Here is a 27,583-nt window from a genome sequence, read left to right as displayed (position 1 = left end):
TTTGAAATTAAATCAAGGCCCTATATCCATGTAATGGAATATTATTCAGCCTCAAAAAGGAAGGCAGGGGACTTCCCTGGTGGTGCAGCAGTTAAGACTCCACACTTGCAATGCAGGGGGTGCAGGTTGCATCCCTGGTCAGGGAACTAAGATCCTACGTGCTGCACGGGGTAGCCTAATAATAATAATAATAGTAATAACGTGTGTGTGTGTGTGCGCGCGCGTGTATGTGCGCACGCACGCGTGCTCAGTAGCTCAGTGGTGTCAGACTCTTTGTGACCCCATGGACTGTAGCCAGCCAGGCTCCTCCGTCCATGGGATTTTCCAGGCAAGAATACTGGAGTGGGTTGCCATGCCCTCCTCCAGAATAATAATAATACTTTTTTAAAAAGAAAAGCAGTACTCATCATGCTATAATGTGGATGAACCTCTCAAGCACACTATGCTGTGTGAAAGAAGCCAGACTCAAAAGGCCACATATTGGCTGGTTCCATTTACACAAAATGTCTAGAATAAGTAAATCATGGAGACAGAGAGCAGAGTGGTAATTGCCAGATGCTGGGAAAAGGGGCAAATGACAGTGACTGCTGTTGGGTTTGGGTTTTCTTTGGGGGTCATGAAAACGTCTTGAAACTAGAGAGAGGCAATGGTTATACAATACTGTGAATATACTAAACGCCACTGAATTGTATGCTTTAAAATGGTTACTTTTATATGAACTTCACCTCAATAAAAAAAGAATAAAGAAATTAGATCATGGCACCTTCCCTGCTTAAAACCTTCCCGTGGCTGCACAACACAATAAAAATACAATCCAAAAAGAGAGAGAAAAAAAGAAGGAATTCCTGGTGGTCCAGTGGTTGGGAATCAAGTGTTTTCACTCACGGGGCCTGGGTTCCATCCCTGTCTGGGGAACTAGGATCCTCAAGCCATGTAGCGAGGTCAAAAAGGAAAACAAAACACACCCAAATTCCATACCTGCAAGACCCCAGTGACCCAGGCTCTGTCCTTGGGCCTTGAATCCCCCCTTGCCCACTCCCCGCAAATCTGTGACAGAGGGAACATCATTCCCATTTCAAGAGGGGAAACTGAGATCAGAGAGGTGAAGTGGCTTGTCAGAGATCACATGGGAACACTTCCAACCTGAAGCCGGCTCCATCTGGTGTCTGACCAGCTCACAGCTGTGGACACCGTGGTGGCCGCCTGGACCCTTCTTCAGGACAGGACACTCACGGGCCCAGGTGTTGGTGGCTGTTTGCTCTGTAGGTGGAAGAAGCCCCTTGATGTCCCCTGAGGACAGCCCCTCTTCAATGATTTGTCGGTGGGGGGCATAAAAGCCTGGTCCCTTCCCTCAGGGGGACATCTTTAATGGCCACCCCAGCTCCAGAGCTGCCCGCAGGATGGTCACGACTGCCTCACAGCTCAACTCCTCCCTCTCTGCCCAAGCCTGCTCCTCCCTTCCCTCGTGCTAAGTCACTTCAGTCGTGTCTGACTCTTTGCGACCCCATGGACTGTAGCCCACCAGGCTCCTCTGTCCATGCAACTCTCCAGGCAAGAATACTGGAGTGGGTTGCCATGCCTTCCTTCAAGGGATCTTCCCCACCCAGGGATGGAACCTGGGTCTCCTGCATCTCCTGCATTGGCAGATGGGTTCTTTCCTGCGCACCACCTCACAAGGTAGGTTTCTAAGGGCGCCCCCACACACCTCCTGCCTGCTGATTTCCACCTGGAAATTAGCTTCCTGATCTCTTAAGTGCCAGACCAAAGTGCATAGAGTTTAGCCTGCAGGCCTGGGGGGTGACAACTGAAGTGTGTTGCTCGCTCAGTCGTGTCTGAAACTAGAGGACAAACTGGAATGGAGAGAGATGGAGGCCCAGAGCAGGCGGCTGAGAGGGGCGGGGCTGAGTTCACAGCCTGCCAGTGACAGCAGGGATAAAGCCAATTCCAGCAGTGGCCACTGGGTGGAATAAATGGACCATAATTGGAGCCTGGCGTCTGCGCCCTGCACCTGGTCCTGGGGTGGTTGGGGGGCTGCTGGTGCCCCGGGCTGTTTTCCCTCTGGAAGTCAGTCATCAGCTCTGGGCCAGCCTGCCGGGGTGCCAGCCCTGGCTCTGCCTGTCACCAGCCATGTGCTCTGGGCATGGTATCTGAGTGCCTCACTCTGTCCATTACAGAAATCTGAGCTAACACCAGGCCTTCCTCAAAGGGGTGGCCGTGAGGAGTCAAGGAGTTGTGTTAAGTTCATAAAGTTCGGACAAGGGCCTGGCATGGTGTGAGCATCACCCTGACCACTCCAGGCTTCCCAAGGACCTGCCGAGTGTCTGGAAAGGCCTCGGGTCAGACACACCCATCTGCAGCCTTGCGTGCTGGGGGCTGGTCCCTTCACGGCTGAGCCCCTGATCTCACATCGGTAGGAGGGCAGTGATCGTCTGGGCCAGGAAGGATTGTCAGAAGTAAGTGACACGTGCAAAGTTCCCGGCAAGTGGCGTGAAGTTCACTGACGTCAGCTGCCATCATCGGGAAAACAGTGGGGAGTGTCTGTGTGAAGCTCAGTGTGCCTGGCCTTCCACAGCAGGCAGATGAGCCTCGGCGAGGCCAAACCTTGCCCATCCTTTGCAGTCAGCCTGCTCCTCCTCCAGTGTTCTTCCCCTAAATGTCATCGCTGGTGCCCGGTTGCCCAAATCAGAAACAGGAGGCGCGCTCACGTCCTCTCTCCTCCGTCCCTCACCCCAGGCAGTCACCAAGTCCAGGCCCTCTCCAGCCTCCCCTTCCATCCCTAAAGACCCTCTGGCAGCCCCTGCCACTCCCCACCCCACGACCGTCTCCTCATTTGAGCCAGCTCAACCCTTTGTGTGCAGGGGGTGCACCCCATGGCCGCCAGCTGAGGACCAAAGTCTTTAACCCTAAGAGCAAACCCAGGCCACTGAATCCCCAGGGTGTACCACAGCATCTGGTATGCAGTTGCTAAGTCATGTCCGACTCTTTGTGACCCCATGGACTGCAGCCCACCAGGCTTCCCTGTCCCCCACTATCTCCCACTCAAGTTCATGTCCATAGAGTCAATGATGCTATCTAACCATCTCATCCTCTGCCGCTCTCTTTTCCTTTTGCCTTCAATCTTTGCCAGCATCAGGTGATTTTTCCTACTGGTATACAGCAGGCACTCAGTAAATGCTAGCTGGCTGGAGGGCAGATGAATGCATGAATGGATGTCCATGCTGGCAGGAATAACACTAACAACGATAGAAAGAGAGTTCAGGCACACAGCGCCCACTACTTGCAGGGCCCTGTTCCAAGCCCCTACGCAGATTAACTCATTTTACACTCACAACGACCCTATGTGCCAGCATCTGTTATTTCTTCAGTTTTACAGGGAGGTTAAATAACTTGCCCAATGTCACACAACAAATGCTCTGCAGAGATTCAAACAAGACCCAGGACCCAGGAGCATAAACTTTTATGATTAGCAGCCACCAATCAGCAAAGTTCCCAATCCTCACCCCAGGTGCTCACCCCAAGCACCTTCACACCAAGTCCTAAGGCACAAGGAGTTAAACTCTTGCCCAAGGTCATACACTTATAAATAGGACTTCTTCCTTGATGAATGGACAGGCGTCCAGTTGACGGTGACTTTGGTTGGGGGTGGTTGTTACTCTCCTGGAATCTTATTTCTGGGGGCCCCGATGAACACAAAGTTCTGAGTTTACATGACTGGGGACCAGGCTATGGCGATGAGGTCACAGGTAAGGCTGCCAGTGAGGTGGGCATTAAGGCACTAGCTTCTGCCTCTGGGCTCCTCAGGTCCTGGCTTCAGACTCTTAAACCCACCCAGGGCTGAAGCTTTCAACCAGCTGGTGCCTGCAGAACAGTGCCTCAGGCCTGCCAGTTGGAATTGGCTTGGGTCGGGGGGAAGACTGAGTCACCAGTACCCTGGGGGACACCCCCACCTCCTTCTCCACCAGAGCAGCTGTTTTGTCCAGGGTTCTGAGGGCCCTTTCAATTGGAAAAAAAGTTCTGCAGTCAAAACAACTTTTGAAAATCAGTGCCCTAAGGGATCAACGTCCTTGTCAAGCAAAGTGGCCTTTTTGAGTTTACCCTGGTGACATTCAGGGGCTCGCATGCAGTGAGTTCTGGATGAAAGAGACAAGAAAGTGACAGTCTCCAATGCCCTCTGCCAAGTCCAATGTCAAGGCCACCCTGACTGTTTATGGCCAAAGGTCCCTGCTCCACACACCTGCCCTGGACATGCCCTAAGCCAGGGGCCTGTTTGTCTTTTCTGGGCATTTGCCCATGCAGCTTCTAGTGTCTGGAAGAAAAAGGAACTACAGGGTGGTTCCAGTAGTTCCCTGGTGGTCCAGTGATTAGGAATCCACACTTTCACTGCTGGGGCCCTGGGTTCAATCCCTGGTTGAGGAACCAAGATCTTTAAAGCCTGCAGGGCAACCAGAAACAAAGAGGAACTCAGGAACTACATATGACCAGCAACACGTGTGGTGTGTCTGTAACCCTCATTACAGACCTGTCAGCTATCATTAGCCCCCATCCTAGGAAGGGGAAACTGAGGCTGGGAGGAGAGAAATGACTCACGACAGCACTCATACCAGGGTGGGCCTGACTCCAAAATAGTCTTTCCACTGCACCCTCGCCTACCACCTCCCACCTGCCCTTCCTCTCCCCTCCTCACCTTACCCTCACATCCTGCCCACACTCAGGGCCCAGCTGCTCTTCTGATACATCCCTCTCTCTCTTACACACACCCCACCCAGCTGTTTGTAAATGCCATTTCTTCTCCTTCAAATAAGTTCTCCTCCTCCCAAACCCCACTTCACCCAGCTGACTATTTCACACTCTTTGGGAATCTGCTGGGGTGTCACCTCTTCCAGGAAGCCCTCCCTGGATCCCCGGCTGGGTCAGGAGCCTCTGGGTCCCTCCCTTGAGTTTTCCCCCTCAAAGTCCGGAAGGTTCTGTCTTGTGGTCATTTGTTTTTCTACATCTCAATGGGGCCCTGAGCTCTTGGAAGCAGGGTCCAGGTCCCCTAGGCTCATCACTATACCCTAGGCCTAGCAAGGTGCAAGGCACACACTGCTGCTGCTGCTGCTAAGTGGCTTCAGTCGTGTCCGAGTCTGTGCGACCCCATAGAGGGCAGCCCATCAGTCTGCCCCCGCCCCTGGGATTCTCCAGGCAAGAATACTGAATTGGGTTGCCATTTCCTTCTCCAGTGCATGAAACTGAAAAGTGAAAGGGAAGTCGCTCTCGTGTCCGACTCTTAACGACCCTGTGGACTGCAGCCTACCAGGCTCCTCCGTCCATGGGATTTTCCAGGCAAGAGTACTGGAGTGGGGTGCCATTGCCTTCTCCAGGCACACACTAGACATTCTACACACATCTACGGGAAGAGTGGACTTGCGAGAGCAGTGGGTAACCTCGAAGTCCACCTGCTGGCAAGTGCCAGGGCACAGCACACCTGAGGTGCAGTCCCCAGCTGCCCCTCCTAGCTCCGCCTCCCACAGGAAGCTTTCTCCACCTCCTCCAGTTGTCCAGTCCCTCCATTTCCGACTTCTCGTCTCCTTCATTCACTCAAGTCTTTGTTAGTCGCTCAATCATGTCCAACTCTTCGCAACCCCATGGACTGTAGCCTCTGTCCATGGGATTTTCCAGGCAAGAATATTGGAGTGGATAGCCATTCCCTTCTCCAGGGGAACTCCCACATCACGGGTAGATTCTTTCCCGTCTGAACTTTGAACAAAGACAAAGCCGAGGCAGCAAGAAGGAAGCATCTGGAAGCCGGACACAGGAAGTGATGTGCATGGCCTTTGACACCGGAAGTGATGCACTGTCCCCTTCCCGTCTGTGCTGGCCCCGTGGTGCTCACCAGCCACAGGGGCACAGCACACCATGGGCTGGTGCCTAGTGTACATGCCAGGCTGGCCCTGAGGCCCCATTGACTGCCCTCCCTCCCTCCTCACCCGGCCCTCACCCCTTCCGCAGCCCCAGCCCCGCCGTACCCGGTTGATGAGCTCGCCAACCATGCCCGTCCAGGAGCCATTGGGCTCGGGCGCCCCGTACAGCCCGTCCTCCACCAGGCGCAGGCGGTACCGGAAGCGCAGCAATTCGGCCAGCTCCCGCAGCATGTCCACGCAGAAGCCCTCGAAGCGCTCGTTCCCGGACAGAGCCTGGAAGTTGGGCCGGCGCATGACGTACGGGTTCTCCTGGGGAAGCAGGCAAGAAGAGGGGGTGGGGTCAGAGACGGGGCATCGAGGGGACGTCTGGGTCCCAGAGTCCACGCCAGCAGCTAGCTCCGGAACCTGCTCCCAGAGCAGGGGTGACGGAGTCCTGGCCTACCTACACCCCCTGTTTACTAATGCTCAGAGCCAGGGCAGGGTTGGGAGAGGTGGGATAAATTAGGAGGTTGGAATTAACATATTGTTGTTGTTTAGTCGCTAAGTGGTGTCCAACTCTTTGCCACCCCATGGACTGCAGTACTCCAGGCTCCTATGTCCATCAGTGTCTCCTGGAGTTTGCTCAAACTCAGTGTTACTGAGTCGGTAATGCCATCCAACCGTCTCATCCTCTGTCGCCCCCTTCTCCTTTGGCGTTCAGTCTTTCCCAGCATCAGGGCAGGCAGGGTCTTTTCCAGTGAGTCAGCCCTTCCCATCAGGTGACCAAAGTATTGGAGTTTCAGCTTCAGCATCAGTCCGTCCAATAAATATTCAGGGTTGATTTCCTTTAGGATTGACTGATTTGATTTCCTTGCAGTCCAAGGGACTCTGAAGAGTCTTCTCCAGCACCACAAATCGATAATCAATGAGGACCTACTGTGCAGCCCAGAGAACTATACTCATATTTTGTAATAACCTATAAGGGAGAAGAAGCTGAAAAAAAGAATATATATGTGTGTGTGTGTGTAAAAGGTGATTACCATATTATAGACCTGAAACTAACAACACTGTAGATCAACTATACCTCAAAAAAATATCAATAACTACTAAAAAACATAAATACTCAGAGCCATGGAAAAAGCACAGGGAACCTGCTAGCCCCTAGCAGATCCCAGGGAGCTGGTTTGATCTCCACCAGCCAAGTTAACATTCATTTATCTCAGTTCAAATGGGAACCTCCCTGGCAGTCTGGTGGTTAGGACTCGGCACCTTCACTGCTAGAGCCCTGGGTTCAATCCCTGGTCAGAAAAGTAAGATTCCACAAGCCAAGCAGCGCAGCCCATTAAAAAAAAAAAAAAAAGCTCAAATGGCTATGAGCAAGGCAGGTGACCCGAGTGAATCAGTCTGCACGGCGTGCATGGGCGCTCAGTTGTTGCGACCTCATGGATTATAGCCCACCAGGCTCCTCTGTTCATGGGATTCTCCAGGCAAGAATACTGGAGTGGGTTTCCATGCCCTCCTCTGGGTATCTTCCCGACCCAGAGATGGAACCCATGTTTCTTGCGTCCCCTAGGTTCTTTGCACTAGTGCCACGTGGGAAGCCCCTTGAGACGAATTACTTGTAATCCAAGTCACACACATATGCCTGTGTGACTGCAGCTGCGTGTGCGTCACTACACTTAGTTCCACAAAGCAGTCCTTCTTACAACTATGGCAGAATATCCTGGTATTTTCTGTCCTGCTGTCTCATTTTCCTACACAATCGATAGCGACCCACTCAACTGACTTCACGAGCCACCAAGGGATCCAAGAGGATCTGCCCTACCAGGATTTAGCTCCAGCCCAACGCTGTCATGAGAGTAGCAGGCCTGAGATGCCAGATGGTCCAATGTTAAGAGAATTTGGAAACCCAGGTTGTTTTGTAAAATCTCCTGATTATAAAGGTTAGCAAGAATTCAAATTCTAATACCATCTTTTTTTTAATGCTTTGCAGGCTAAACAAACACCTAACAGTTTGCAGTCTCTGGCCTACAGCCGTTTTGCTACGCTAATGCTTATTTCTGAGGGGTCTGAGCAGACTTTACTGACTTTTATTGTGCCAAATGAGACAAAAGCAGAGAGAATATTCCAAGTGTTACTAAGATGAGGTATAGGAAGATGATGGTAACAAAAGGGAAATTTATCTGTGCAGTTATTGTCTAAATGGTTGTACAGTGTCACCTTGGACTTAGGAATAAAAGGAGTTATGACTTAGGAAGCAGCCAGAAGAACCTTGGCCAATAATATCCACAATGGTTACCATATGGACTGAACACCTGCTGAGTACCAGCTCCTGCACTGCGTGTGTTCTTTGGATCTTATCACTTTATTTCCTCACAGCAACCTTACATGGGTGGTATTCTTAGACTCACTTTACATACGTGGAAACTAGGGCTTGGAATTCCCTGGTGGTCTAATGGTCAGGAATCCACCTGCCAATGCAGTGGACTAGGGTTCGATCCCTGGTCCAGGAAGATCCCACATGCCCTGGGGCAACTAAGCCTGTGCTCTGCAACTGCTGAGCCCGCACTCTAGAGCCATGCTCTGTAACAAGAAAAGCCGCCACAATGAGAAGCCTGTGCACTGCGACTAGAGAGCAGCCCCGGCTCGCTGCAGCTAGAGAAAGCCCACATGTGTGCAGCAATGAAGACCCAGCCAGCCAAAAATGAATGAATGAATGAATTAAAAAAAAACACAAACTGAGGTTCACAGAGGTCATCCTGCTGCCTCTCATTCAATACAGAATTCCTGAGCTCTGGGGTAGACGCACAGTATTCTGCAGCTCCTCCCGTCAAGAGGTAGAGTGGATTTCCTCTTGGGTCTGAGCTGGCCTCAAGACTTGCTTTGGCCAACAGAGTGTGGCGGAAGTAGTGCTGTGTGACTTTCAGCGCCTGGGTCCTCAGGCAGACCTCTTGGGACCTCAGCGTAAGGAAGCCTGGGCCAGCCTGCTGAAGGATGAGTAAGGATGAATGGACCGAGGTATGCTGGCCAACAGCCCAGCCTAGACACCAGCTGCACACAACCGCAGTGAGCGCAGCAGAACTGCTCAGGGAATTCCCTGGTGGTCCAGTGGTTAGGGCTCTGCACTCTCCCTGCCAAGGGTCTGGGTTCGATCCCTGGTTGGGAAACAAAAATGCCACAAGCGTCGAGATGCAGTCAAAAATAATTAAGTAAATCAATACATCAGTTTTAGGGACTCCCCTGGGGGTCAAGTGCTTAGGATTCTGTGTTTTCACCACCGAGGGTGTTGGCTCAATTCCTGGTCGGGGAACTAATATCCCACAAGCTGCATGCTGCGGCCACATTAGAAAAACAAAACAAAACTGTTCAGTTGACCCATAGCATCATGAGAAATGATCATCATTGTTGGAAGCCTCCAGGTTTGGGGGCAGTTTGTTCTACAGTGGTAGGTACTATGGTGTTAGTCACTCAGTCACATCTGACTCTTCTTGACCCCAAGGACTGTAGCCCACCAGGCTCCTCTGTCCATGGGATTCTCCAGGCAAGAATACTGGAGTGGGTAGCCATTCCCTTTTCCAGGGGATCTTCCCTACCCAGGGCTCGAACCTGGGTCTTCTGCATTGCAGGCGGACTCTTTACCATCTGAACCACCAGGGAAGCCTGATAGGTACTAGAAGGTACCTATAAGATGCTACAGACTGGATTCCCGGACCCCAGCAAAGCCCCTGAGCTGAGGGGAGATGGGGCGGAGGGAAGTCAGTACTTTTCTCTCTCTCCAAAGCCACATTTCTAAATCCAAACTTGTGGAGCCGAGAGCAGGGATGAGACGATGCTAATAATAGCAGCGGCAGCTAGCATTTCGTGGGCTTTGTGCGACAGCTGTCCTGTCAGCGTAGGAGGTCGGTATTATTACCTCTATTTGAGAGATGAGGACACAGGTCCCTAGAAGTGAAGTAGTAAGTGGTTGAGATGGACAAGTCAGGCTGAGTCCACAGCTCTGCTCTTAAGCTCTGCGCCAGACTAAACTCAAGTGGACAGAATCAGAGAGCAGACCTGTGAGTAGCCAGATACAGAGATGGGGGTGAGGAAGGGGAAGCCCAGGTACCGAAGCCAGAGAATCAGAAATTAGGAATTCTCTAAACAAGCAAGTGTTAGAGCTGGAAGGCTCTGGTACAGACCTCTGGACATACAGAGGAGGAAACTGAAGTTCAGAGAAGTCAAGTGCCTTGCCCAAGGTCACACAGCCGAAGCAAGGCAGTGGGAAGGGGAGATGGAGCAGAGGCTGGATTTGAAACCCATTGCTGTACTCGCCAAAGCCCTCATTCCTTCCATCAGGCCGCTCTCCCAATTCAAGACTGAGGCATCTGGGCTGTAGATTTGGGTTCAAAGCCTCAGGATCAGGGTGGGAACTGACAGAGCCAAAAATAAGGGCTGAGGCCTGGGAACAGAACTCAAGGTCAGAAAACAAGTGATCTAGCATTCAATCTGCAGTCCCAGACCATCAGAGCTGGGGGCCTGAAGGAGCCTGTAATCCAAGGTTTTCGGACTCCTTCAAAAAAGAATCTTCTGCAGAAAACCCAGCTTTGCAGACAGTGGGATGTTGCTAAGTCTGATTCTGAGAATTCATCCGAGTGGCTATGCACCTGCGCACAAGAATGCAGGTCCAGGGGAGTCACGGCAGCACCTCTTGTAGCAGGAACAAAGACTGAAACAGCCTAATTTGGAACAGGTTAAAAAGATTATTGATGTCATCAAAGAATCCCAGGCAACTACTGAAATAACAAGTTCTATAAGATATATTAAGAGGAAAAAAACAAGCTACAGAACAACGTGTACAATATACTATTCTTTGTGAAGGCAAGAGTGGGGATGTGCTTGTATATGCTCAGATATTTCTGGGAGGATGGGGAAAAAATGGGGACTGGAGAGGGAAAGAGACAGATTTTTTTCACTCCTTACCCACCCTGCAAGCCTTGAATTCAATTTAATGGAGAATTAAATTGAATGCTATTTAATTCTATTTAATTACTTCTGTCCCGCCCCCAGTTTAACATTTTTAATTTTAAAATATTTAAAACATCTTAAAGATGATATGTAAATGTATATGAAAATGCAAAAGATCAAAAGAACCAAAGCAATCCTAAAGTAGAATATGAGAACTGAAGGGTTTACCATAGCTTTAACACAACTTAAAGCCGTGGTGTTTTAAGACAATGTGGTAGTAGAGCAAAGACAGACAGACAGACAGTAGAATGAAGAATCTGTACATCCACAGGTAAATGTATACTTGATTTAGGTGGCGCTAGTGGTAACCTGCCTGCCAATGCAGGAGACATAAGAGTCGTGGGTTCAATCCCCGGGTCGGGAAGATGCCCTGGAGGAGGGCATGGCAACCCACTCCCCTATTCTTGCCTGGAGAATCTCATGGACAGAGGAGCCTGGCGGGTTACAGTCCATAGGGTCACACAGAGTCAGACACAACTGAAGCGACTTAGCATGCAAGCATGCATGATTTATGACAAGGGTAAGACTGTAGCGAGAAAAGAAAGAATGAACATTTTGATAAATGATGCCTTTCAATAAAACATCCATATGGGAAAAAAGTATTCTGATCACTCCTCCTCACATGATACATAAAAAGCAATTCTAGGTGGACTGTAGATCTAAATGTAAAAGACAAAATTATTACAAAGAAACATACAGGAAAATAGTATGTTTATGATTTTGGGGTAGGCAGAGAATTCTTTTTTTTTTTTTGTCCATGCCTTACCACATGTTAGATCTTAGTTCCCCAACCAGCGATCAAACCCATGCCCCCTACAGTGGAAATGCAGGGTCTTAATCACTGGACCACCAGGGAAGTCCCAAGAATTCTTAAATTCTAAAAGCATTAAGCAGAAGGGGGGGAAAATGGATAAAATGGACTTTAGGAAAATTAAAAATCTTTTCCTCAAAAGATACCACTGAGGGGAATTCCCTGGTGGTTGAGTGGTTAGGACTCCACGCTTTCACTGCCAAGGGCCCGGGTTTGATCTCTGGTCAGGGAACTAAGATTCCAAAAGCCACACAAGCGCGGCTGAAAAAAAGAAAAAACAAACCTCCGAGAGTGAAAAGGAAAGTCACAAAGTGGGAGAAGATCTCTGCAATGCATATTCCGACAAAGAACTTATATCCAGAATACACAAATATATTACAAATCAATAAAAAGGTCAGATATCCCAAGTTTCTGAATATACAGAAAGCTTTGAGCAGGGACCTCCCAAAAGGAGATTTCAGATAGGCAATAAATGAAAAGTGGTCAACTTCCCTGACCATTAAGGAAACGTACATGAAAATCACAATAGGGTCGGTGGCTTTCTGTACTCAGCACCAGCAGAAGTGAGTAGCGACTGGAATCCTCCTTCATACACCATGGGTGGGAATAGAGATGGGTACCATGGCTTAGGAAGATGCTTTGTTAGTATCTGCAGAAGCTGAAAACCCCAACGATTCTTCTCTTGCCTATACACTTGACAGGAATGCCTATCCGTTCACCAAAGGGCATGTGGCAGAGTATCCACAGCAAGACTATTCACAACAGCAAAAGAACTAGAAACAGCTCCAACACCCATCAATTTGGTGGGTAAATAAATCGAGGTTCGTTCATGTAACACAACAGGTAACAACACTAAAGGCTTCCCTGGTGGTTCAGCAGTAAAGAATCTGCCTGCCAGGAGACATTGTTCGATCCCTGGTCCAGGAAGATCCCCTGGAGAAGGAAATGGCAACCCACTCCAGTATTCTTGCCTGGAGAATCCCATGGACAGAGGAGCCTGGCGGGCTACAGTCGATGGGGTCGCAATGAGTCGGACGTGACTTTGCGACTGGACCACAATGCGACTAAACCATTTGCAACAAAGTTGGTGAATCTCACAAATGTATGCACAAGAGAGAATACAGAATATGATGCCATTTATGTGAAGTTCAAAGCAGGCAAATCTACTCTGTGGTGATAAAAGTTGAGACCGTGGCAGGAGTTAAGAGACCCGAAGGGGCATGTGGACGGCTGGTCCCACAAGTGTGCTCAGTTACTGAAAATTCAGTGATCAGTAAGTACGCTCATGATTTGTGAAAGTTTCTGTATGCATGTTACACTGCTAGGGAAAAAAAAACCCTTGAAACTAAAACCAAAAATGTTAAAGTAGGATGGGTTCTGGAAAATTCTTCACAAGCTGCTTGCCTTGACCCTTTGATGAAGCCAGGACCCAACTCCATATCCATGACTTCCTGGAGCTCAGTTTAAAGAACCTTGATCTAGTCCACCACCCTTCACTCTGTCATGAATATTTTAATTCCTTCATTTTACAGGAGGAAGCTGAGAACAGACAGAAGAGACCCACCCTGGTCACCAAGTGTACAGACAGCTGGGCCAGGTCTAGAACGGAAGTGAAGGCTTGGAAAGAAGCAGAGATCGACGTGTTGTGGTTCAAGGTAGAGACACGTGCGCCCTGCCATCTTCCAGTTGGGCCACTCATGTCCCCTAACCCTCCTGTGCCTTATTTTTGTCTGAAAATTGGGAGTCACCATGGTACCAGCCTCAGGACTGCCATGAACACTGAGTAACTCCAGCAAAGGACTCGGCACACAGCTCAAAGACGCTGGGCATGATGATTGCTACTCTTTTGTGGGGCAGCCATGCCATGTGGCTTGTTTGAGCTGGGATCTTAGTTCCCTCACTAGGGATTGAACCCATGCCCCCTGCAATGGAAGTCTGGAGTCGTAACCACTGAACCGCCAGGGAAGTCTCAGTTGCTATTCTTATTGAGGATACCAGGTCAGAAAAAAGAGAAAAAAGGGATTCCCATGTGCTCAGCATGTTTTGCCAGCAGGACATTGCCAGGGGGGTCCTCTGATCTCATGCAATCCTGCCACAGCGTTTCAAGGTGGGACTATTAGACCCATTTACAGATAAAGGTATGGAACCTAGAGAGTCGGACACTGAGGTCCAGGTGAAGTCAGGAATGCAAGTGAGGTCTGTCTGACCCCAGAAAACCAAAGAGCAAGATAAGATGTCATGCCTTAATGAAAAGGAATGCCAGGAAAGGAGAAAACTCTCTGGGATGGCCCAGCACGGCATCATCCCCTGGGACCTGTCCCACACCCGCAGCTTCCCTGTGGGACCTCCTTCAGTCTTGGCACCAGCCTGATCTCTCAGATCCAGACATGTGGACCCCACCCTGGGGATAACCCCAGCCTCCACCCCATCAAGGACCTCCTCCTGCTCCTTCCCTCAGGCCAGCCCATCAGCACCCCACATCAGGTCCCTCCCTCCCCACACCCCCAGCCCAGCTCAAGCCTCATCCTCCCATCTGACCTGGAGCATCTCTCTCCTGCAGTCTCCCTCAGGGCCCAGCTTTTCCAAACATCCAGATCTGGCCCCGTCCCTTCCGGTTTAACAGTCTCCAAGGTACATGCCAGCCACTTCAGTCACGCTGGACTCTTTGTAGACTGCCAGGCTCCTCTGTCCACAGGATTCTCCAAGCAAGAATCCTGGAGTGGGTTGCTGTGCCCTCCTCAAGGGGATCTTCCCAACCCAGGGATCAAACCTGCATCTCCTGCATTACAGGCGGATTCTTGACTGCTGAGCCACCAGGGCAACCCCTCCAAGGTACAGAATGAGCATGACTAAGCTCTTCAGAGGCCCCTCCCCACCTGTCACAGCGTTCACCACTCCTCCATGTTCGCTGGGTGCAGGCGCCATCCCAAGCCCTGGGGACCAGAGCGGGAAATAAGACAGGTCCTGACAACTTCGTGCCCCTCCCGCCGGTGCCCAGGCTGACTCACGCCTGTGTTGCCAAGTGCCTGGCACAGGCCCTGCCCAGAAACATGAGCCTGAGAAAGTTCATGAACGAAGAGGCACACTGAGGCTGCTGCTTCCACATTCAACCAGGCAAACACTTCCTGAGGCCCCTCCTCCTGGGAGTTCCTGCTGCCTGGGAGGCCAGGCCCCCTCCTCTGTGCACCCAACTCCTACACAGCTTCTAAAGCCCCATCTAATGCCACCTCCTCCGTGAAGCCTTCCTTCCTCAGGCTTTTGAACGTTCAGGCAGCCCCTCCTTTCTGTGGGCCCCCCTTATCACCCTGGCTGGGAATGATTGTGTCCAGGTCCACCTCCTTCATCAGACTGGGATCCCCTCCCCAGGGCCACTGGAGGACAGAGAGACCACGAGACCACCTGTGACTCATCCCAGTGATACTCTGGGATTTGTATCAGATCTGGTGCAGCTTCGGTAAATATTTGTAGAATGGATGAGCGAATGAATGACTCCATCACAAGAAAAATGAAGGTTAGGAGGAGGGCAACACGGGCTCAGGGGCCCTGGGGAAAAGGGGAGACAAGTGCGGGAAGAGGCCGGAAGCCCCCCAGGTCATGGCTGTGCTCTCCTGACATACCCACCCTGACGTCTGCCCCTGCTCCCCACCCAGAACCCCAGGAAGCCTCTGGGGTGCACTCCGCTTCCACGTGTGCAAGGAGTGCTCCTTCTCCCAGTCAGCCTGGCCTGGCCCTCAGGGCCCCTCGGTGAGGCTGTTAGGAAGCGTCTGGTTTCCCGACTACAGGCCATCTGTCCCTCCCCAGCAGGCTCGCTGGCCCTTCTCCAGAGGGACGCGAGGCCCACACTAGGTTTGGAGTTCCCCAGGGACCAAGGGAATGGCTCAGCGTGCGACACACTGCTTTGGGGCCTCTGCCGTCCTGCGGAACCCGTGTAATCCTCCCAAGCTCAGCGTCCACAGCTATCGGCCAGCCCAGCTCACAGTGACCGGGGGGTTCCCCCCAGACAACAGATACCACCCGGCCAGGGACCCAGCTGCTCCGAAGCCCAGCGGCTCGGGGCACCCTCCTGCTCCCCAGGTCCTGAGCATCTCCCCTCCCTGACCTCCTGGCAGGAGGCAGAGGGTTCAGGGGACAGGGCAGGGGTTGCAAGTATGTTCCTCAGCTCCAGCCAGGACCCAGCTTGTAAACTGCTACCTGACCGTCAAAAGGAGAAAGACAGGACAGACCTCACCGAGCAGCTGAGAGGTTTAAAGAGCGACGCCTGCCAGGGCCTAGCACACTGCCTGACGTAAAAGCAGGTTCGAAATCCTCACTGACACACAACGGCTCCTTGGTCTCCGACCTGGCGAAATGTAGGACTGGCGCCCCAGGGGCCACAGGGCCATGATCGTGCCAGGGCTCAGGAAGGGGAGGACTGGCCTTCAGAGCACAGTGCTTAAGACCCAAGCTGCGGAGATGCAGAGACGTGGCATCCATCTCGGCCATGCCTTAGACTTGCTGTGTGACCTGGCCAAGTCGCTTCACCTCTCTGAGCCTCTTCAAGATGGATATTAAATAAGCTGGTGTGTGTCAATAGGCTTGGAGGGCCAATGTGACAAAATGACCTTTCCCGCGATGGTGATTCACGGGGGCCCACCCTGGGCCGGGCGCTGTGCGAGGCCCCTGCCTGCGGTGCCAGTGGAATGCTCATGCTGACAGTGGTTCCCGTCTCTGCCAGGCATTGGCAGGCTGGCAGCTCCCGGGGCTGGACCTGGCTCTAATAAGGTCAGAGTCTGTGCCCGCTGAGGCTCCAGCAGCAATTAGGCAGGTAACATCTTGTCCACAATCAGGGGTCGTCGGGTGCCCGGGTGACATCTCCCCTGTTCCAGGTGCTGGGCCAGCCCTGGCAATGCATCCCGCCTCCTCACTAGGACCAGGCGGGGGCACCGCTCAGCAGAGGCCGCTGCATCCATGGCCCACCCCGACGAGTGCCACTCACCAGGATGGTCGTAACCACCAGCGTCTTGTTGGCCAGCGTCTGTGACAGGTTGATATCCAGGGTGGTGGCGTTCATGGCCAGCGTCCGGTTAGAGTACCACACCCCGATCTGAGGCAGAGAGGGCGCCGTCAGCACGGGCTCCGCCCCACCAGAAGATGCCTCAGCCCTCGGGCCCTGCTCTACCCTCACCCCCCAACCCCATCAAGGCCCCCCGCCATCACCCTGGGGAAGCTCACCTCCCGGTGGCCCTGCCGAGACTTCTCCAAGATGCGCAGCGTGTAGTTGGTCCTCTGCCCTTTGCTGTTGAACTCGACCCGCCCGGTTAGCCCGTCATACTCTACCTAGCAGGGCGGGAGGAGGGCAGAGGGAGGGGTGGCAGGGGCCCAGAGGGAGGAGACGACAGAGAGAGAGAGGGAGAGGGACCAGGAAGGACCACAGGTGAACAGAGAGGAGGCGGGACAGAGAAATGGGGCGAGAACAGCACAGATGGAGGAAGGCCGGGGCCAGAGGGAGCACAGAGGCGGGGAGCAAGGTCGGAGGCACAGGGAGTGGGGCGCGGGGGTACATAGTGAGTGCCCCCACGCCCGAAGCAGGCTGCCGCGCCCCCTCGGCCCACCCCGCTCCCGGCTCACCATGCGCAGGTAGTTCATGAGGCTGGTCCCGTGGGGCCAAATGTTGGCCGATGTACAGGCCAGAGGCTTCACGCCGATCTCCTGGCTGCGGTTCAGCTCCCGGACAGCGCTCACCACCACATGCACGGCATCAAACATCAGGGCAGCTGACAGCTGGGGGGTGGACGGTGGGGTGGGGGGCAGAGATGGGGAACGGGTGGGAAAGACAGAGTTCAGCCAAGGGAGGCCCAAAGCTCCGTGGTGTTTACCCCAAGCCCTCAGATATTGCTCTCTCCAGGAATGTAAAATCATGAGGTCAGGAGCGAGGAGGGGTTTCTCCCGTCGTCAGGGCGGCTTGTCCTGTGTGGCATGTGTCATGGGAAGGGCACGTCCAAGAGGGCTTGCCTGGACAGCCAGCTGTCACCCCCACAGCGGGGAGGTTCGTGGGCACAGGGATCCATGCGTCTTTGTGGCTGACATGGGGTCATGGAGGTGGGGAAGGGAGACGGCCACAGCCCCTGTCTGAGTGTGTCCAGGGACACACTTATGTGGGCGGGGCTGGACAAACGTGCATATTTGTCTATCCGTGGGGGGAGGGGCGCCATGTGCAGGAGACAGGAGGGCATGAGGGTTATGGGCCAGGGGCTGGGTGGCAGGCGACTCCGAGCTAGAGGCCTGGCTCTGCTACTAATATTTCCTGCAGAGAGCTGAGTCCACACCCCTCCCCAGATCTCCACTTCCTCCCTGGTAAAAGTAAAGGTAACAGTTAACTCTGCCTCCGAGTGCTTATGTGGGGTTCCAGGGACAGAACGCATGCAAAGAGCTCAAAACAGCGCCTGGCACCCAGTGAGGGCTCAACACGCACAGGCCACTGGGCTGTGTCTGTGAATTCGGGGCGTGTGTCTGGGAGAACCTGGCAGAACATGTCTCAGCGGGCTGGGTGTGACAGTCTGAGTAGCCGTGTGGTGTCGGTAGGTGCAGGGTGCGGACGGATGCGCGTCTGTCCGTGTGTGTGCATGAGGGCCCTGCATGCACACGTCTGAACGCGTGGCTCGGTGTCTGTGTGAGTTTCTGTGCACCAAGGTGTGTCTTCTCGGTACCCTAGTGTCTGACTAGATGTCTGTGAACAAATACACATTAAGTATGCATCTTTTGTATGTCTGCATTTATTCAACACGTTTTCGGACATCTACCCTGAGCCAGCTGGTTTTAGGTGTGGGGATACAATAATGAACAAAACAGACAGAAACCCCTGCCCTCATGGAACTTACAACCTAAATCCCTATAAATACATCTAAGCACAACATACAGCAAGCCAGGGGGTGATTAGACAAGCAAAGACAGGTGCTGTGGAGAAGAACCCAGCAGGGAAGGGGGCTAAACAGTGGGTGTGTGTTAGTCACTCAGTCGTGTCCGACTCTCTGTGACCCCATGGACTGTAGCCCTCCAGGCTCTTCTGTCCATGGGATTCTCCAGGCAAGAATACTGGAGTGGGTTGCCATTTCCTTCTCCAGGGGATCTTCCCGACCCAGAGATGGAACTCGGGTCTCTCACATTGCAAATAGCAGGTAGTTGGCCATTTTTAAAATAGGGGGGCATTTAAGCAGTAACTTGGTGATGAGGGAGCGAACTGCTAGCTCCCTGGGGATGTGCATGCAGAGCAGCAGGAAGAGCAAGTGCAAAGGCCCTGGGGTGTGCATGTGCTGGGGCACCTGGAGGTGTGGCTGGAGCAGGTGGAGAGGAAGAAAGGGTCAGACTTAACCCCGGGGCTGCACCATGAGGCCTCCTGGATGAACTCAGAAAGCAAGAGGGGTACTGGGGGTTCTGAGCACGATCGGCCAAAGCCTGAAGGGGCCCCAGACGTGTCTATGTGCTGGGAGTAGGGTGCGAGCTCACCGCAGGGCCGGGGTAGGTGCTGGCTTCACAGTTCTCCCTCCAGGACATGTTGAGGCTGCGCACGAACTCGGGATAGAAGGGGTGCGAGGTGTTGAACATGGAGAAGCCCAGGATGTTGGAGGAGTCCTCCACGACCCCGTCCAAGTGCAGGATGGGGAAGTCCTGGGGCCGAGAAGTGGGCGTGAGGCTGGGGCGGGCCCGCCTGGGGCAGAAGCGGGTGGGGGCTGCAGGGGGTACGCACCATGGTGGTGAGGATGTACTTGTAAAACGCTGAGGTCATTCCCAGCTCTGAGGCCTGGAGAACAGAGGAGGCAGAAATAGGAAGAAGCTGAGAGACACCCCGTGGGAAATAGTAAGAGACACCCAGGGACAGAGAGAGACAAGGAAAAAGGGTGGAGGTGGGGTAGGTAACCTTAACTTTAACCCCCAGGTTGCCCCAAAGCCAAGTTTGGGGCTGCTAATGTGTAGGGCTCAGCCTGGTCACAGGTCAGAAAGACTACGCCTTGCCATCTTTAAAAGCACTTTGCCATGAAAGGATGCCCATTTAAATCTCAAGATTTGGGGGAATTCCCTGGAGGTCCAGTGGTCAGGACTCTGCGCTTCCACTGCAGGGGGCACAGGTTCAATAGGGAATCTAGGAGCCCACCTGCCTCGCAGCATGGCCAAAAAAGAAAAAATTTTAGAAAATAAATAAATAACTCTCAAGATTCAGGCTGTGAGCCCCCTTTCTCACAGTCCTCAAGGAGAACAAAGTTGGAAGACATCTCAGGCCAGCTGTGCCCAGTGCTGTCCCGCTCTGATCATTAGAACAGGAAATGGCACCAGCCTGCACTTCCTGCATGGCAGGGGCTGTTAGTGCGTGGTTACAGCCCCTTCCAGGACAGGAAAGTGCGGGCCGGAGAGGAAGGGGATCACTGGTCACCCGGCTCACAAAGGAGGGGCTGGGACCCCGGCCCAGGCCTGCCCTGCCTGCCCTGAGAACCCAAAATCTTTTCTCTCAGACGCCTGCCTCAAGAGCCCCATGGATGCTGTCACACTTCTTTCCTAGAAGCTACACTCAGCAATGACATATGGTTTTAATTTTTTAAAAGCTGGAGAAAAATAAATAATACAGATTAGATTATAAGGAAAATTAAGAGCAGGGAACAATGAATGATTAATGAATGTGGGTCACTGGTGGGTGGAACTTGGAGGGCCCTGGGGTGGGAGGGGAAGGTCCTGGGGCTGGCCCATCCTGGGTGGCCTTGAGCCAGTCCGCCTCTGCCCCCGAACCCCTGCTTCTTCATTCACAAAATGGTATCATACTTGCCCTGCAGGGTGGGATGAGAGCCAAATACATATATATGCTGTGATATGCTAAGTCCCTTCAGTCATGTTCATCTCCTTGTGACCCCATGGACTGTAGCCCATCAGGCTCCTCTGTTCATGGGATTCTCCAGGCAAGAATACTAGACTGGGTTGCCATGCCCTCCTCCAGGGGATCTTCCTGACCCAGGGATTAAACCCGCATTTCTTGCATCTCCTGCATTGCCAGGGGGGTTCTTCACCACTAGTGCCACCTGGGAAGCCTATATAATTTTTTTTTTTGGCTGAGCTGTGCAGCTTGTGGAATACTAATTCTCCGACCAGGGATCGAACCCATGTTCCCTACGGTGAAAGCGTGGAACCTAACCACTGGACCACCAGCTAATTCCCAAGAGCCAAATTAAAGAAGACACGCAAACACCCCAACACAGACCAGGACAAGCACTCAGTAAAGACCACAGGGCACTCCCAGTATGCCAACATCTACCCTGTGCCAGGGGCCATCCGGGTGCCTCCCCACCATTCCCTCATTAACCCTCGTGGCAACCCACTGAGGTAGGAAGTATTCTCAAAAAGGGGAGGCAACTGTCCAGGATCCAACTAGGGGTGCAAGCGGGAAGAGACAGAACTTCCTGGTTAGTGCTTGCACGTGGGGACCGGGGCTCTGGACCGCCCCGTGACCACTGAGGGCCTCGGCTGACTTGCTCTGTCACCCCACGTTTCTGCTCCTGACCCTGCAGGGCATCAGAGATGGGATGGGGAGGAACCCACCTTACGGAGAATGAGGTGGGAGATGGATGCATTGGCGTCGATGATGATGGTGGACACTTTGTCGTCACGGATCTCCTTGAGCAGGGGCGTGGGGTCCCGGCTGTCATCCAGCATCCTCACAGACAGCGTCTCCTTGGAGATGAGGAAGCCACGCACCAGCTCCTCCAATCGCAGCAGGCCTGAGGGAGGGAAGGGGCCCTGGGTTAGAGCCCCTCCGTGCGCCCGGATGGGAGAGGCCGCTCCCTCTTCCCTGACACGGGGTAGCTGGGGAGAGGACGCGGGGCAGCTGTCCAGAGCGCAGCTGGCTCTCTTGGGGCGCTGGGCCAGGACCTCCCCTGACCTCCACACACCCGTCTTCTGCCACCTTTCTGGCCCAACGGGCTGCGTCACAGGCACGCACGCTTTGCACGTGCGGAGCCGCAATCTGCTCTTCTCGCCAAACCGGCAGTCTCTAGGGGTCAGCGCATAAACTCCAGCCGGCCAGGCGCTCAGGCCAAAACCTTTGCTGGCAGCCTGGCTTCCTCTCCGTCTCACATCAGCGCCCAATCCACCCAGGCTCGAGTTTCAAAGCATACCCCGCGGGGCTGAGCCACCATCACCGCCCTGGCCCAGGCCGCTGCCATCTCCTGCCCGTTACAACGGCCGCACCCGCCCCGCACCCCCAGGAGAGCCTGTTCCCCGGGCAGCAGCCAGAACTGCTGTAAGCAGGCATGTCCCCGTCTGTTCCAAACCCTCCGACGCCTTCTCATTTGTTCAGAGTGAAGGCCAAAGTCCTCACCGCCCCCGAGGCCCCACTCCATCTGCCCACGCACCTCATCTCCCTGACCTCAGCTCCTCTCACTCACTCTCAGCCATGCTGGCTTCCTCGTTCACACACACGCACACACACGTGCACACACACACACACCCGGTGGCCTCCGCGCTTGCTGTCCCCTCTGCCTGGAACGCTCTTCTCCAGATCCCCACTCAGCTCCCTCCCTCACCACCTTCAGATCTCTACTCAAATGTCACCTCCTCAACGAGGCCCAAGCCCACCAGCCCATTTCAAATACCATCCACTGCCCCAGCTCTCCCAGTTCCTGTCATCTTCCTCTATTTATCCACAGGACTATATATATATATATATATATATACACACACACACACAAACATACACATATATATACACACATATATATACTTTTTTTTTTTGGTCTGTGTTGTGCAACATGGGATCCCAGTTCCCCAACCAGGAACCAAACCCACAGCCCCTGTATGGGAGAGTCGAGTCTTAGCCACTGGACCGCCAGGGAAGTTCCTGTCCACAGGACTCAACACTGCTGACTGGACCACATATGTTCACCACCTGGCTCCTCTCATTAGCTCTAACAAGGGTGGGGACCCCTGGCCTGGCTCACGCACAGCCTGATACCTAAGACCAAGAAGAATGTCTGAACCACGGCAAGTGCAGGAAATACCTTACGAAAGAGGACTTCTTCCTGGAGGTGACTGAGCGTGGTCCTCTCTCTCCAGCTGCACACCCACAGGCTCACCAGCCCCCTAGACGTCCCCACTTGACTGTCTCAAGGACACCTCAAACCCATTGCGTACCCCAGAACTGACCATCCCTTCCTCCTCAGGCAGGACCTGGTCACCGTTCATGACCCCTCTGGCCTTCCCTCACGATGCTCCTCAGATCCATTCTGGCCCCTCTGGCCCCTGCCACCACCTGAGCTCTAACCAAGACCATCCCTCCCCACCTCTGGGGGCTCTCCCTGTCACATCTCCTGTCACTCTCCAAGTCTGCTCTCTACACTGCAGCCAAAGGGCCCAGAGAGCTCTTCTTGTGACACACTCCCCTGCCTGGCGCGGGTCCTTTCCCCACCCTCCATCGCTGGGCTTCCCTGATGTCTCAACGGGTAAAGAAGCCGCCTGCAATGCAGAAGACACAGGAGACACATCTGTGTTCCATCCCTGGGTGGGGAAGATCCCCTGGAGGTAGAAATGGCAACCCACTCCAGTATTTTTGCCTGGGAAATCCCATGGACAGAGGAGCCTGGCGGGCTACAGTCCACGGGGTCACAAGAGTCGGACACAACTGAGTGATTTAGCACATCACCTTCAGGATAAAACACAGGCCCGGAGCGACAGAGCCCCATCTCTGGGTCCTGCTTCATTACTTCCGCGCAGGGGGCATCTTTGAGCCTCTCTGGGCCTTGCCTCTGCCTTGCTTTCTACTCAGTACCCACGCCTTCCCTCCTCTCCCACCTCAACTCATCCCCACCCTTCAGGTCCAGCATAGAGGTCACTTTCTCTGGGAGGCGGCCTCTGAGGCTCTCAGACCAGGGTAGGATCACCGCCCGCTCAACTCCTGAGAGCTCGCATCACTCTGAATCACAACCGTTCGACCACCGTGCAGCCCAGTGGCCCTGGAGCTCTGGGAAGTCAGGGACCCAGCCTAGCACTACTCACTGAGGACACGCTGGGACCTACAGGGCCCTGCTCTGAGCCATGCCTAGTGATGATCTGCACATTAAAGGGTCTCCTTGGGGGTGGGGGAGTGAGAAGCTCTACGGAACCAGAGATCTGGGTTCCTAAAGGGAAAGGGATGCAGGGACAAGGAGAGACTGTGTCTGACTCCCCCAGCCCTTACAACCAGGGGCACCAATGACTGTGAGAGACTAGATCTCTTGGGAAGAGGAGTTTGGGGAAACAGAAAACAAAGCCTCCCGTCTTCCTCCCTCGTGGGAATTCCCTGGCAGTCCAGTGGCTAGGGCTCCGCATTCTCACCGCCAAGGGCCCAGGTTTGACCCCTGGTCGGGGAACTAAGATCCCTCAAGCTGCAAGGTGTGGCCAACAAAATCAAATAAGTGAAAATGAGATTAAAAAAAACCATTCTCCCTCACACTCGGCCTTGGCGCAGATGAGGCTGGCCGAGGGGTAGTTGAAGGACTTGAGGATCCGGGAGACGGCCAGGCTGACGTCCTCGTTACTGGGGTACAAGCTGACGGACGCGAAGCGGAGGTACTGAAGGCGGGGCGTCTCCTCGGGACCCACCTTGATGTGGGGGATCTAAAGAGAGAAGAGCTTGTGCTCCCATCCTGCTCCCCCTCCCCGGCCCTCATCCTCCAGGGACCCGCGCCCCCACCCCCCAGGCTCGCCTCTCACCTCCTTCTCTCCACAGATATGGCTCACGGTGGAGGCGGACGCGGGGCTAGAGGAGGGTCCCAGGACAGACACAACCCCCTTGGGCAGGATCTGACACACTATGAGGGGCAAGAGGAGATCGCAGATTCAGGCGCCTGCTTCCTCCTCTCTGTCCCCACCCTTGGAGACCCTTCCCTGGCCCAGGAGAGAACCCCACACTCCACACAGGGCTGCCTGATCCTCCTCCCCATGCCAGGCACCCGGAGGCCCGATCCCTGACCTGGCCATCGCAGGGGAAGAAAACAGAGGGGCCACGAGACAGAGGTGGACAGGGAGACATGGCAACAGAGAGCCAGGTCAGAGCAAGAGAGAAACAAAGAGGGGAAGAGGAGACACCAAGGACCTCCTTCTGGCTGCAAATCCAGTGTCTGGTTTCTCAGCCTTTGTCTTTCTCAACCTTTTTAACCACATAAAACCTAGGGTACGGGGCTTCCCAGGCGACTCAGTGGTAAAAGAATCCACCTGCCAATGCAGGAGACACAGGAGAGGCATGTTGCAGCCCCGGGTCAGGAAGATCCCCTGGAGGAGGAAATGGTAACCTGCTCTAGTATTCTTGCCTGGAGAATCCCATGGACAGAGGACGCTGGTGGGCTGCAGCACATGGGGGCGACAGCCAGGGTTCCCTCTATGCTCTACACCCCAAACACCGTTCCTCTGTTGCATTTACTGGCTCTTTCTCCCCTTTTCTTTCTTCTTATACACGTGTGCGTCGCTAGGCTGGGAGGCGGGCAGAGTCTTGTTTTCACCTGCCCAGTGCCCATCCTCATGGCAGAACTTGAACTTTCCCTCGGGGAACCACATGGTTCCCAGAACTGATTGATTCCTGACCCAGGATCAAAGAACCACATCGTCCTGGCCACAGGGATCGGTTCAGAGATGGGGACGGGCTCAAACTAGGCCATTGAGAGCCTTCCCCAGGCCCCCTGCTAAAATTATCCCTGGCTTTGCTAAACTGGAGAGATGTAAAGTTTTGACCTGTTGTGGCCATCCTGACACCAGCTGGGGAGGGCACTCCTGAAAACAAAACCAGCTGAGAGGAAAGTAGGGCCCAGAGATGAAGACACAGAGCTCCCTGGAACACCACTTGAGTATCTGTATTAAGCCATGCCAGAAACAATCCAGGGATATCATTCGAGTACTTGGATCCAAGCAAGCCCCAAATTAATCTTTAGGTTATTTTGCTGTTATTCAGTCACCAAGTCGTGTCTGACTCTTTGCAACCCCATGGACTGCACCACGTCAGGCTCCCTTGTCCTCCACTATCTCCCGGAGGTTTGCTCCGATTCATGTCCATTGAGTCGGTGATGCTATCTGACCATCTCATCCTCTGCTGCCCCCTTCTCCTTTTGCCTTCAATCTTTCCCAGCATCAGGGCCTTTAGTGACATGGCCTGATAAGTTGTTTTTCTTAAGTCAGCCTGAGTTGGGTTTCTGCCACCCAACAAAGAGCATCGTAACTAAACATCTCATTTTTCCTCCAAATGTACTCCCTGCGCGCCTTCCGTGTTGGTGAGGGGGGCGGGGTCACCATTCACACACACCACATCCCTGGAAATGATCCTCAGCTTTGATCTTTCTCCTAATGGTCAAGTCACCAAGTCCTGTCTCTTTTTTGTCCTCAGATATTCTCACATCTTTCTCCCTCTCTTCAACTCCTCCTCCCCTGTCCTATCTCAGGGCTGTCAACTCAGGCAGTCACCAGCCTCCTCATCAGCCACCCAAGTCTAGCCTCCAAGTTCTACTTTCACCAGCTCCCTGCTCCAAACCCATCAATGACTCTCCGCTGCCTGCAGGTGAAGACGGCATCTTTCAGCCTCCTCGAGCTGACCTGTCAACCTGCCCAGCCTCACCTCCCATCACCCAGCTATACTCTAGTCTCTCACGATCCCTGCAAACAGGTCCTGAGCCCAGGTGGTCAGGCTGAGTGCAATCCCACATCATGTTCCTTGCCTCCAAACACTCAGTCCTCCCCTCTGCCCCAGCTCCAGACTACAGGCACATGCCTAGAACACCATCTGCCTCCACACCCTCCGATCCATTCTCTCAATTTGTGTTCTGTGCTACTCCAGCCCAAAAAGTCCAGGAGTCACTGGACCCCATTTGGCCTTTCAAAGATCTGAAACAAACGTGAACAAAATAAAGGTTCTGATAAGGTCTGCAGGGAAGAAATCTAAAACTCGTTTGAAGGCCCTCAAGTCTGTGTCCCCAGCACGTCTGTTCAAGGGACATTCGCTCACTCTGTGAGTACTCAATAGACTCATGCACCCCTACTAGAGGGCTGGTTGTGTTTCACAGGCTGGATCTTGAGCAATGCCTCTCTTTCTAGATCCTGCTCATGTTTCAGAGCTCAGCTTCAGGTTAGCCTCCTCCAGAACACCTTTGCTGTCCCTGCCCCTGAGGCCTCCAGCCCCACTGCCTGGGCCCCTCGTTACTTAGTTCTGGGGGCTAAGCATCCCCAGCCAGTCATGAAGCTTGTCTTTCAAATGAGGCCCTCGGGTCCTCCAGGGCAGCACCCAGAATAGGGCAGGCTGAGGGAGGGATGGAGGCAGCAGCCCGGCCTGCCTCACCCCCGCCCCCCTGTGGCCCTGCTCACTGGTGTCCGTGGTCTCGTACTGGCTGTCCCGCTGCAGCTCAAAGATGTCCACTTCCACGCGGGCCTTGGCTGGGACCTCGATGATCCCGTTGATCTGCTCCCGGGCCAGGGCCAGGGCCAGACGTTCGCCGCGGCCACACACGGTCTGGTCATCCAGGATGGCAGCTGAGGGAACACAGGAGTTGGGGACCATACTCGTGGGTCCTGAGGGAGGAGGGGCTGGGCTCCTGGACTCCTTGGCTCTGAGGTAGGGCTGGAGGTGGGATGAAGGGGTCCAGACTCCTGAATCTGAGCTTGGAGAGACCTGGGATGCTGACTCCTAGGCTCAGGGGGAGGAAGGAGCTGGGCAGGGGCTGCCAGACTGGGGCCCGGATCTCTAGGTTCCTGAGGGACCGGCATGATCAGAGAAGAGCCCCAGGGCCCAGTGGGAGGGTCTGTGGGGAGGCAGGGCGGAGGGGGGCTTCAGGGCCTCACCCATGCGCAGTGATGAGAGCACCTGGCGGCTGGGGCTGGCGAAGGCGACAATCAGCAGCAGCAGCAGCTCAGCCGGCAT

At 53.8% G+C, this 27,583-nt stretch overlaps 1 protein-coding gene across 1 annotated transcript in view; it reads right to left on the bottom strand.

Moving 5' to 3' along the window:
• Positions 1–27,583, bottom strand: part of GRIK5 (glutamate ionotropic receptor kainate type subunit 5) — a 58,288-nt gene extending 30,705 nt beyond the window's left edge. Inside the window, exons 1-11 of the mRNA XM_055551537.1 lie at positions 27,505–27,583; positions 27,031–27,195; positions 24,400–24,497; positions 24,138–24,303; positions 21,253–21,431; positions 19,418–19,471; positions 19,177–19,338; positions 17,302–17,454; positions 16,906–17,010; positions 16,670–16,777; positions 6,006–6,209 (exon numbers count right to left, since the gene is read on the bottom strand). Of these exons, the coding sequence (XP_055407512.1) occupies positions 6,006–6,209; positions 16,670–16,777; positions 16,906–17,010; positions 17,302–17,454; positions 19,177–19,338; positions 19,418–19,471; positions 21,253–21,431; positions 24,138–24,303; positions 24,400–24,497; positions 27,031–27,195; positions 27,505–27,583 (1,473 nt within the window). The remainder of the gene's footprint in view (positions 1–6,005; positions 6,210–16,669; positions 16,778–16,905; positions 17,011–17,301; positions 17,455–19,176; positions 19,339–19,417; positions 19,472–21,252; positions 21,432–24,137; positions 24,304–24,399; positions 24,498–27,030; positions 27,196–27,504) is intronic.

The sequence above is a fragment of the Bubalus kerabau genome, chromosome 17, assembly GCF_029407905.1.
Source record: "Bubalus kerabau isolate K-KA32 ecotype Philippines breed swamp buffalo chromosome 17, PCC_UOA_SB_1v2, whole genome shotgun sequence".
Lineage (NCBI taxonomy): Eukaryota > Metazoa > Chordata > Mammalia > Artiodactyla > Bovidae > Bubalus > Bubalus kerabau.
This window is presented reverse-complemented; position numbering and strand designations above follow the sequence as displayed.